The sequence below is a fragment of the Vespa crabro genome, chromosome 5, assembly GCF_910589235.1.
Source record: "Vespa crabro chromosome 5, iyVesCrab1.2, whole genome shotgun sequence".
NCBI lineage: Eukaryota > Metazoa > Arthropoda > Insecta > Hymenoptera > Vespidae > Vespa > Vespa crabro.
In genome coordinates this window covers 4,635,263-4,647,665 of record NC_060959.1, presented here as the reverse complement: position 1 = coordinate 4,647,665, position 12,403 = coordinate 4,635,263, and the positions used below count along the sequence as shown (strand labels likewise).

At 29.9% G+C, this 12,403-nt stretch overlaps 2 protein-coding genes across 10 annotated transcripts in view; both read left to right on the top strand.

Moving 5' to 3' along the window:
• The first annotated feature begins 569 nt into the window (after positions 1-569).
• On the top strand, positions 570-6,931 carry LOC124424300 (synaptotagmin-5-like). 3 transcript variants are annotated; one of them, XM_046963140.1, is made up of 10 exons: positions 570-889; positions 2,339-2,505; positions 3,376-3,501; positions 3,932-4,020; positions 4,779-4,910; positions 5,035-5,232; positions 5,967-6,119; positions 6,237-6,357; positions 6,437-6,609; positions 6,699-6,931. In XM_046963140.1, exons 2-10 carry the CDS (start codon positions 2,364-2,366, stop codon positions 6,909-6,911), a joined length of 1,347 nt encoding a protein of 448 aa, XP_046819096.1. In that variant the 5' UTR covers positions 570-889; positions 2,339-2,363; the 3' UTR covers positions 6,912-6,931. The 3 variants fall into 3 exon arrangements, with proteins under 3 accessions (XP_046819096.1, XP_046819097.1, XP_046819098.1); XM_046963141.1 differs by lacking the exon at positions 570-889 and adding an exon at positions 900-1,148; XM_046963142.1 differs by lacking the exon at positions 570-889 and adding an exon at positions 900-1,152.
• Positions 6,932-7,346: 415 nt separating this feature from the next.
• LOC124424389 overlaps positions 7,347-12,403 on the top strand; it is a 117,231-nt gene continuing 112,174 nt past the window's right edge. For all 7 annotated transcript variants that reach the window (XM_046963375.1, XM_046963376.1, XM_046963374.1 and 4 more), the window contains exon 1: positions 7,347-7,660. The gene's annotated coding sequence lies outside the window, so the exon portion shown is untranslated. The remainder of the gene's footprint in view (positions 7,661-12,403) is intronic.

Below are 12,403 nucleotides of genomic sequence, written 5' to 3'. Positions count from 1 at the left end.
AAACGTGAAAAAAAGTGAATACTAAAGCGACTATACTAGTTTTGCATTATCAGCGATAACACGTGGTTTCCTCGTTGGTTACACACGCATATACGCGCGCGCGTGCGTAGACGCATGCATATATATATATGACGTATAAAAATCTACGCGTGGCATTGTTCTGGGTGCTGTTAGAACCATATATATATATATATATATATATATATATATATATACACACCCATATACACATAGCATACACAGCATACATCATACATGCATACACATATACACACCCACGTACAAATGAAAATGACACGTATAAACGACAAAAGTGTTACGTTCAATCATTTCATATATATGTATGCGTTTATGTACGTGTGTCTATATATACAGATAAAGACGGAAAAGGATAGATAGGCGCGAAGGTGCACGGAAGTTCGAAGAGGGGACCACACCAATGTAACGTGCAATACGTTTCTCTTTCTCTCTCTTTCTTTTTCTTTCTCTCTTTTCCCCTATCCGTAAATACGTACGGTACGTCGTGTTGTACGGTACACGTTGCATTTGTCTCTCCGTCTTATTTATTTCGTTGAGGAGGATCGACGAAGGACGTTCGTTCGACGTCGATCGATTCGTTCGTTTCGATTGGTCAAGTTACGACAACTCTTACGTCGTCACATTACACATACATATATATATATATATATACATATGTGTGTGTATGTGTATGTACATACATACGCATTTACATTTACATTTACGTATACCTAGTAGACATATACATAAGCGTGCAGAGAAACTTTGTGTTCTTAGTAAATTCATCGATACATTGACGATTAAACGATAACGAACGAGTTCGTGTCAGCAGTCATCATGTTCTATTTTGTACGAGTGTTTCCTAAAGAAGGTAATCGACAAAGAAAAATAAAAGAAAAGAAAAAGAAACAAAAAACGAAAAAGGAAAAGATCGATAAATAGATCGATCGATCGATCGATCATTTTCGAAAGAGAGTGACGAGTGATCGTGGGACAAAGAAAAATAAATAATTAATGTTAAGAATCCGATCGCGGAAGTGGTTGAACGATAATGTTAGAACAGTGAAATGTCGCTTTGCTTTCGTTAAATTTTTATATAAGTGAAACGACGTGTGTGAAAATGGTGTTGAGTAGGTATATTCTAATATTTGAAAAATTCTATGGAATATTTTTTGCCGTGTAAATTCGAATACGCGAATAGTTCTTATTATTTTTCTTCTTCTTCTTCTTCTTCTTTTTTATTTTTTTCTTCATTTTTCGTTATCTATTCGTTCTTAATTACGATGCAGGTGTGTCCATGCGGTTCGTGCCTGATTCATCGTTCTAAAAATATCATCATTAGAAAAACGTGGAAATCTTTGATGATTGTTCATCATTTAAAATATGATACATCAAGGAGAAGAAGGTAGAATCGATTTTATCGGATTCTTTATTTCTTTTTTTTTTTTTATTATTCTATTCGAATTCGTCAACGATATAGGGATTATGAACACGAGTTCGCCAAGCTTTGATGACACAAGTGTTCTTCACTTGTTGCCAATATTTCTGTGTTTCTGTTCTTTTTCTTCTTCTTCTTCTCCTTTTTTTCTTCTTCTTCTTATTATTCTTTTTCTTCTTTTTTTGCGTCCTATCCTTCTTCTATATGTATATATATTTTTTAACTTACTCGTTAGAAATGCACCGTAACGTCTACGAGCGTGGGATTAAACTTACAAAACGTAACGTAGCTAGCCTTGAGATTGGCCAATTATATCAAATATATATGTATATATATATATATATATATATATATATATATATGTATATATATGTATATATATATATATATATGTATATATATATATATGTATATATATATATGTATATATATATATGTATATATATATATGTATATATATATATGTATATATATATATATGTATATATATTTTCTTTATCAGTCGAATATACGAGGACGCAAAGAAGAAAAAAGAAAAGAAAAAAAAGAATAAAGAGAGAAACGATAAAGTGCTGGAAATAAAGTATGCATGAGTTATTTGAATTTCCTTTTCTCGTTCTGAACAGTGAAACAATAATATCTATATATATATATATATATATATATATATATATATATATATATATATATATATATATATGTATAATAACTCATCATATTATATAATATTGTTTTATAGTGTCTATTTTTTCTTTTAATTTTTTTCTCTTTATTTTTTTTTTTTTATAATACTCATATCTGATAATTATTGAAAGAAGATAATAATGGAAAGAAATAAAGTTCAGAAAAGTAGTATCCTTGATCTTGATTTCTGTATTAAAGGTCCTTGACCGGGCGATTGTAGTGAATGGTGGACACCGGATTATTTGGCCCATGGGGCCAAATTATATTCATCATCATTATTGCAACGGTTGTCCTCTTTGTCTTACTTATCGTCGCCTGCTTCTTAACACCTGGTTGCATCGGTTACGAGTGTACAAGAAAACGCAGTAAGCTATTATTTATATATATGTATATATGTATACATATAAAAATAATATTATAATAATACAGTAATAAAAAAAGTTATAGTTATAGTTTTACTATATTATTATATATCACTATAATAATAATTATGATATTTGTATATATATATATATATATATATATATATATATATATATATACACATATATATATATACATATATATACATATATATATAGTATATATATATATATATATATATATATATATATATATATACTATATATACAATATTTAAATTTATGCAATAAATATTACGTGTTATTTATATACAATATATACAATGTTTAAATTTATGTGATAAATATTATGTATTATTTATATATAATATATATAATATTTATACGTAAATTTTAAATATAATATATAAACTTACTATTTATCTTTTACACATTTAATAAGTTTTATGTATGTGTCTATACATCACTACGTCGATCGATCCAGCTATTTACTATCGATTTCGAAATATTTACAAGGAAATAACTTATGATAAAGTCGAGACAAAGCCAATTACGCCTTCGTTTTTGCGCGGGACGAATAAGTAACGTAAAAACGTCATCGTTGTACTCTTCGTTTCCTCTTAATGATTACGTAATTAACTATGCGAATCGACAAGTATGTTACTATAATATGTAGCATATTGCTTTGCACACGCATATTTTACAATTTGTTATAACAATAATGAAGTTTATTATACTATTAAATCGCATATTTATTTAATATTTTATATATTCTATAATAAATAACAAGGGAGTATTTAATCGGAAATGAACGAATAGGTTTTGTTTTCCTTTTTATTATGATTATTATTATTATTATATTCTTTTTTCTAGAGAAAGAATCTACGAATATTCTGTCTCGAATGAAAGAAGGAAGTAACGACAATGTCAAGTTGAACGATGTAAGTTACAGATCTTGGAGATTGGGAAGTCTTTACGAAAATGGTAACAACGGCAATGGTGCGATATCATTTTTCTTTTCTTTATACATGTGTGTGTGTGTATATATATATATTTAATATATTAACTCTAGTTGTGCCTGTCGAATGTAGGATACCTCAGATAAACTTTGAGCTCAATTAAAACAATTTGCGCATTGTATGATTTGTGAATCTTTTTTATAATGATAGAATTGGAAATGCATTTTTAAATCTATTGATTATTATTTCTGAGACTTCAAAAAATACACAGTATTTTCTTGGAGTCAAAATTATTCATTATGTAGCTGTTTAAGAAGTCTATGGTGTAACTCACCCCAAGCGCACAATTTGAAATTATCTTAAGGTATACACGACTAGGGTTAATTATAACAATAAGGAAATTTTTGTTAAAAAAAAACAAACAAACAAACAAACAAAAACAAAAGAACATCTGTTATTTATGAATACAGGAACGATCAGCGAAAACGTAGAATTTCAAAGGAACTCGGTTAATTCGACTTGTGGCCAATTCGAAAGCATCGAAACATCATCAACTTTGGTAAATCAAATCGAAATTTGATTTTTATCGTTTTGTATAAAGGAAAATGTTTCAGAAAATATTTATGATCATAACATTGCGACATGATTTCGGTAGATTAAAAAATAAGAAAAATGATTTTTTTTATAAACAAACCATTTCGTATTCCCATTACGATCTTGTTTTTTAAGAATACAATCGAATTTCTATATTTCGATTGTTCATTCGATAACCCGATGTTTTTCGTTCGAACGAACAATTTTTCGAATAAATGGTTCGATCGGACTCAAAACCGATAGATTTTTATCTGCGAGGATAAAGCCTGACAGTTACTAATGCGAGTTAGTTCGCAGTACAGCAAACTGTAGATAACGTTAAAATAAATATTTCGACAACATGTTATTATTGAGACTTGTCAATATATTCGGATAATAAACAGGTAACTTTGAACAAGTCAAAATCTGCAATATTAAAAATGGTTGTAGTAGTTTGTATTAGAGACAAGGTTAGTAACTTCGAGTAATTTTTCTAAAGGCAAAGTTGTAAACGATCGATACGAAAACTTGTTTTCCATCTTCGAAACAAGTACATATCGGGGGAAAATTTTGTTTTTATGAACTATTTTTTTTTCTTTTTTTTTTTTTTTTACTTTAGTATGCCAAATTAAATCATTGAAGCATCAATCTGAAACATCCTTTATAGAAAACTTTGTTCACAATATGTTTTTTTTTTTTTTTTTAATAAATAAATAATTATTCTTCATTTTATTTCATTCACAGAATTTGATTCAAATCGAAAAACGGAAGAACGATAAAAAGGAAAAGGAATTTCCGACTGAATTGACTTTGAGTTTGCAATATTTTCCTCCTTGCGACGAAACTATTACGGGAAAATTCGTAGTCGGCATCGAGGTATCGAATTGAAATTATCTCGTTTCTTTCTCTTATGAAAATAATAATTATTCGAATGCATTTGGATATCCATTTTATTTATTTGTTTCTTTTCTTTTTTTCTTTTTGTATTTTCCTTTCATAGGCCCTATCCAGTCTTCCACCGAAACAATACAATTGCACGATCGAGCCTTACGTGGCTTTAAATATTGTGAAACAATCGTGGAGTCACAGGAAACAAATGAAATTGCATAGTTTCAGAACGAGAGGCATTAGACATACGGTCAATCCGATTTACAGGGAAACTTTTGTGGTGGCCAATGCAAAACCTCACGAAGTTAAGGTATACACTCGGTTTTATCGTTCTTCTCTTTTACTTTTTCTTTTCCTTTTTTTGAAGCGTTTAATAGGTACATACATCCTGTCATAATGCGTTACGTTCTAAGTGTGTCGTGAAAAAAATAGACAGAAGAAGTGAGGAAAAGAGAAAGACAGAAAGAGAAAAAAAAAGAGAGATAGAGATAAGCCAGTGTTAGAGTAGTATAATTCTTTTGTAGGTAACGTACACGTATAAAATATTTTTTACTTTTCTTTTTTTCGTACGTAATACCAATGACAAAGTTCTTTTAGTATTCCAAAGAGAAATAAGAGCCATTAAAAAGAACAGACTTTCGTTATGAAGAGTCGTTTAAACTCGTTGAAAAAGTTATTACCTTGGTTAAGCTTTACGTAAATATATTAACTCGAAATGTATTCGAATAATTTTGTTGTCAATGAAATCGAGCCCGTGCTTTTGCATTACATATTGCTACGCAAATAGCTCGTTTCGGTGACTCCGGAAAATGATTCGATTACACTCGACTGTATAACTGGTTGCCAATTGCAAGAGCCGCTTTTTTATGCTCCCTTCTACTTTCATTACGGATCGAAGTTTAATTATTTATCGCTTTTTTTTTAATCGTATTTTTTTCCTCTTTTATCTTTCTTTTTACTTTTTTTTATTTTTTTTTTCATTTCTATTTTTTTTTTTTTTATTTCTTTTTATTTTATTCTTTTAATTATATTTCTTTCACATAGGAATGGGCATTAGACATAGCAGCGTACGATCACGATAGGTACGCCAATCACACTGAATTGTGTTCATTGAAAGTGGCAATCAAGGATGTTAAGATAATATTTAAAAGTCCCGAGAAGCATATGTTCAATTATAGAATGAAACCATCCTATCAGGTATAAATCGCAATTACTATTTCATAATTTTTTTTGTTTTTCCTTTTTCCTTGTTTTTTTTTTTTTTTTAAATTATCTATCGAATTTTCAATATCCATTATAATTTGATATTCTCAGGAATTCGGCAAAATTTTATTAGGTGTAAGTTATTTGCCAACGGCGCAGAGATTAACGATTAACATAATGGAATTGCGGAACATTAAAGTTCTTAAATTCGTACCCAGTTTAAATGAATTTTGTAAGTTATAATTCTCGTACATTTCAACTTAAAATTTTCTAAATGTCGAACAAGAAATTCTATTTTATACGCTTTTCAGATCCGTATGTAAGAGTACTGATGTTGAATGGAAAGACGGGAAAGAAAATGAAAAAGAGAAAAACGAGAACGCTTCACGCCTGCGCTCAACCGGAATTCAATGAGACGTTGACATTCGATGTGACATATGATCAATTGGATTCCGTACAATTTTTAATTGTATTATGCAGTAGGGCACGTATAATTATTTATCTTAAAACGTTTTCAACGAAAGGAGAACGGAGAACGTGGATTATATTAAACGAGATCAATTTTTTTTTTAGGTTTCGTTGAAAAATATCGAACTTACGAGTTGCAACGAGCATCAGAGTGACAGCGAGGACTCTTCGGTAAATTCGTTTAAAAAGACCGAAGACATTTTTATCGGTAAAGTAGCTCTTGGAAAGGGAGTCAGAGGTTCTATGGAAAGATTACATTGGTTTTTGATTTTACAAAGTCCGCGTAAACTAGTCAACATTTGGCATACTTTAAAATAAAGACACTATTATTATTATTATTATTATTATTATTATTATTATTATTATTATATATTTTATTTTTATGAAACATTAAAACATCGAATAGAATAGAATAGAATAAGATTAACATTGAAAAATAATATTTATATACGATAATTTATTATTAGTTATATAAGAGAACGCACATACGTGCAAGACACATATACACGTATTTGTCAATATCCAAAGATTAAAATAAAAATTACATACCGGTCAAATAATCCTAATAAATTAAGAATAATGATCGTAAGAGAAAGAAAAAAAAATTCGAATTTGGCGCCGACGAGAGAGATAAGAGCAAATAGTTCATGCTCCGTCGGATAAAAGGTGATGGCGCATCATTCGTAATGTCAATTCTACCAACAGAGGGCAACAACGACGCGTTGCGGCTCGCGTTGCCAGTTGGCTCGGCGACGGCGCGACGGATGGTCGTTTTTTCCGTTCAGACTAGCGGGCTTTAGTCTGTTTTGTGACTCAGTGAGAGAGTGTGTGCTGTCGTGTGTTCGATCTTTTTTCTCCCTCATCGTCGTCGTCGTTATTGTCGTCCTTGTCCGTAATAATCGTCGATTTAGTAATCATTGACTTCTACATTATTGCGAAAATTTTTTCCTCGTCGTTATTCTCATTGGCATCTTTATCATCCCACCTGGTGGTACACGCAAGGACACACCTGTGCACCCCGGATTCCGGCGATTTCTGCCGACAGAGCGTGCGTCGAGAATCGAATCGTAAGTATAAACGCACTCATACAGTCTCAGTTAATTGGAATAAACGTATCTCTCTCTCTCTCTCTCTCTCTTGCCCTTCTTCACTTCTCCTCTCTCTCTCTCTCTCTCTCTCTCTCTCTCTCTCTTCCCCTCTCTCTCTTTACAGCGACCGTTACGTTGGAAACGTAACCTCGAAAGTCCCGCCTTCTCGTTTCCCCCCTCCCCCTTTTGTTTTTCAAATTTCCTATGACTGTTAGTGGCGAAATTACTTTTGTAAATATAGGTATACACGGTATTCAACGAAAATTTCTTATATTCTATTTTGTATTTTATTTTATCTTCTTTTCTTTTTTTTTGTGTCCACTTTATTATTTGCACGTAGTCAACCAATCGTGTACCGGACAGACATCTTTCTTTCTTCTTTTGTTTTCTCGAGAATCGAGTAAGCGGGCCGCGCATTCTTCTTTAGTATTTTTCAAAGCGACCAATCAAAAGTGACAGGATCGTGTCCGATGGCTGTCGTTCGTTAGCATCTCTTTCCAGTTCATTTTTCCTATTGAATATCGACAGAATAGTATCTCTTCTTTCTCTCTCTCTCTCTTTCTCTCTCCCCCTCTCTGTTCACTCTTTTTCTATTGTTCAAACTCCTCGTGATTTCGTCGATCATATTCCGTCACTCGATTATTTATTATTCGAGATCATTTTGTACGATGTTAATACTCGATACGATTATACGACGATGTGTACGACGTTCGATATAAACAAATGTTTCGTGAGTTCTCTCAATCGTCTGTCGGAAACTTGAATGATTTCGAAGTAATTGTTATCAAGAAAGATATTAGATACGATCTCGAAAGGATGACGACGTTCGGTCATATAGTTAAAAAAAAGGTGAGTCAACACGATCAACGAAAGTTATTTTCTTTTTTCTTTATTCTGTCACTTTTTGTAGAATCGAGCGGCAATTTTAAATTCGTAACTCGTGAAAACGCGCGTTACCAAAGCGTCTCCAGAATTTTTTTTTTTTAGGTTAAGTTGTTTCGTTAAATAAAAGGGGTATATTTTTTAATCTGTATGCTTCATTTTTTTTAAGTTAGTCGGAGTACGTACATATATATATATGTATATACGTACGTATGTAGCTATGTATGTATGTGTATGATGTATGTATACATATGAACGAATTCTTTCTATTTAAGAAATTGTAAATTATAAGTTATCACGAACGAAGTTTTTATATTTTGTTTTTTTTTTTATTATTATTATTTTTTAATATACTCTTTCACTAAATATTATTACAAATGAAAGTGGATGTGAAAGGTACGTTTGTAAAATAGCTTTTACAAAACGTTTTCCTTCATCTGTCGAATTTCAAAATTTCAAAGTGATGCCTAAGATTATGCTGAATTCTCATTGGCTACGTTGTTCGACTCGTTTGTCAAGTCGCTGTAAGAAAAGAAAAAGTAAAAAAGAAAAGAAAGAATATATGTGTAGTAAGTGCATGTGTGTGCCCCGACTACCTGCAGTCGATTCTAGACGCGCAAGTTCTGAACGTTCGAAAAGTACGTACGAACACCCCGTCACATTTCTTCATATCTGTTTAATTCGAATGAAAGTAAATTTATTATTCGTATTAAGGAAGTTTTCTTAATGAACTATATATTGAAAGAGTAAGAAGAAAAAAAAACGAAAAAGGAAGAATCCTCCCTCACTCTCAACTTTTCAGGGATTACGTGTATTTAGAAAACTAGAAAAAAAAAGACAATAAAAGATCGATTTTTCAAAAATATTTATATTAGATAGCATTGTGTATATACCATTAAAAATATTCTCTATGAGAATTTCATCCGAAAAGTATGGAAAAATTGAACTAAGTTAAGTTAATTTAAATGTTGAACCCTGGCCAAGTTTAAATATTTTATATCTACACAATATTGTATAACCTCTAACATTTTAGCCATGTATAATCTTATAATAAAATAGTTTTCGTTCCTTAAATTAATTTTTCTTAAGTCATCTCGAATTTCGAAAATTCGATGATATTATATATTATAACGTGATTAACGCTAAATTATCTTTTAAACTTTTTTCATGGCCACGAGAGAGAGAGAGAGAGAGAGAGAGAGAGAGAGAGAGAGAGAGAGAGATTTCCGTGAATATAAATCCTTAAGTTTTGTCGATTTCTGGCGCGAAATTCAAATCGTTCGTAAGGAAAAGTGAAAGTATTTTATATAAATATATATGTGTATACGTATATACTTACTATATATATATTTATTATATAATTCTTAATATTTGTTTTGTATAGATATCTAATAGGTATGTAATTCCTTTCTCGATCTCGAGAGTCAATTGTCTCATAAAATCTTTTTCATGAATTCTGCCGACGTATTATAGACTCAAGGAGTCTCTATCCTCTCCTTTCTACTCCTCTCTCGCTTCTTCTTTTTTTTTTCCTTTTTTCTCTTTTTTTTCTCTCTCACTCCTTTTTTTTTTTTCCTTTTTTTATTTTTTTTTTTTTTGGAATCTATCGTGCACTGAGGTTAGAAGAGAGTGGCGTTAGCGCAAAATCGAGGACTTAACCGGGTTTGTGAAAGGCTATTAAGCCGCGTGTTGTGTTGTTGCGGTACGCGTCTAGACGATTCGTCTGTTAAAGAACTGTGGTTTTCGTTGCACGTTCGACGAATGTGCGCTTCGAACGTTGATAGGTTAGAAACCGAGATATATATATATATAGATAGATAGATAGATAGGTAGATAGATAAATGGAATAGATACACATCGTGAGGGTGAAAAAGAAATATCTCATTTTTTTATGATGGAAACAATTCTATTTTGACGTTGAAAAATATCATCGTTTATTGTATTCTCTTAAAAATTTGGAAATACATTCTAATAATTCTCATACTTTTTAAGATATATGAATTAATTTTCTTTATGATTTTCTTTCTTTCTTTATTTTTTTTTTACAAAAAAGAATTATGTAATCCAAATATTAATTATATTGTTATAGAAAATATTAATTAAATTGATATTTAATATATTATATTAAAATATAGAAGTGTGTGTGTGTGTGTGTGTATGTATGTGTATTTATATCAATTTAAGTAATATTCTTATAATTTATTATTTCTTAATTAACATAGAACATCAAATTGATATTTAACATCAATTAAAATTAACTTAATTACAATATAATATATTACAGTATAATAACATCAATATTAATTTGATTTTATCTTAATAGTATAGATAAATTAATTATAACATTATTAGTCAAAAAAAAAAGTAGAAAAATGATAGTAATTTTTTTTTTTTTTTTTTTTTTTTTTTTTTTTTAAATATTATTTAAAAAAAGGAAAAAGAACGAAAAAGACAAAACAAACTGGAGAATAACGATAAGAAAAAGCTTTCTTTTCTTTCTTTTCCCTTTTTTTTTCCCCCCCACTTTCTGAGTGATATCTCATGTTTCTGCATAAGACGAAAGACGAATAAGATTAATATAATAAGAACGGACGTACATGCATCCGTACATACATACATTCATACATATATATATATATATGTACACACACATATTATAATACATATGCATATATATATACATAGGTATATATATATATATATATATATATATATATATATATACACGCGTATTGGTCAGGGAAAGTGGCAAGCACGCTTATCGAGCGGCATGCGCGAAGGCAGTGGTTTTAGCTACGTGCTTCGTTAATGCGGTACGCCCGACTAGAGCGTCTGCCTTAGCTCGGAATACTAATGTCGAGACGAGTAAGTACATCTCCTACGAGTTGTAAAAGATAAATTTAGCCTATGGGGATACATAGAAAAGGTGAAATATTCTTACCGAAGGATAGGTAGAACCTTAATACGATCCCTTGGCGATTCTCTTTAATGACACATGAGAGAAAATCTTTGATATCATTTATTATACTAATTGACTTCTACGATATAATAATATACGTGAGAAAGAGATGTGTAATAATGTTTTACGATACTTTAATGGGGTTAATATCGCGATAATATAATTAGATATATATGGGATAGATAAATAGGACGAGGTATAGCATATCTCGTGCGATTCGAATCGTTAATATGATTTTTATGAAATTGTTTATTATTTTCTTTCTTTGTTTTTCTTTTTCTTTTTCTTCTTTTTTTTCTTTTTTTGTTTCTTTTCTTTTCTCTTTTTTTCTTTATCAACTCTCTCTTGCGTGCGTATAATTTATCATAGAGAAAAAGGAATGTATTATAATAATAGCGAGTATTAGAAAAGATATTTCAAATTACCGTTTCAGGTTATCGTTTACATAGATATTTATATTAATTAATGAATTAAGCGATCAGGATAAATAAGTGACGAAAAATATTTTGTGTTAATCGAAATTTTAATATTCTATTAAATAAAAATCTATTAAGATCTATTAATATAGATTTTTATACATATGTACATTTTTATATACGTCTATAATTTATTATATATTACTATATATATTATTTTATTATTAATATATATTATATATATATATATTATAATAAATAATGTTTGTACGATTGATAATAGAATAGAAATGTTGATTCTAATTTTTATGAAAATCATTTATTAACTGTAAAACACTTAGGTTATGAATCAAGAATAGCGAATATTAAAAAGAATGTTTCGAATTGTCGTCCAGTTGGTCGCATACATATGTGTACATAAATTTGTATGTGATATATGAGACAGTTCAAAAAAAAGAAAAAAGA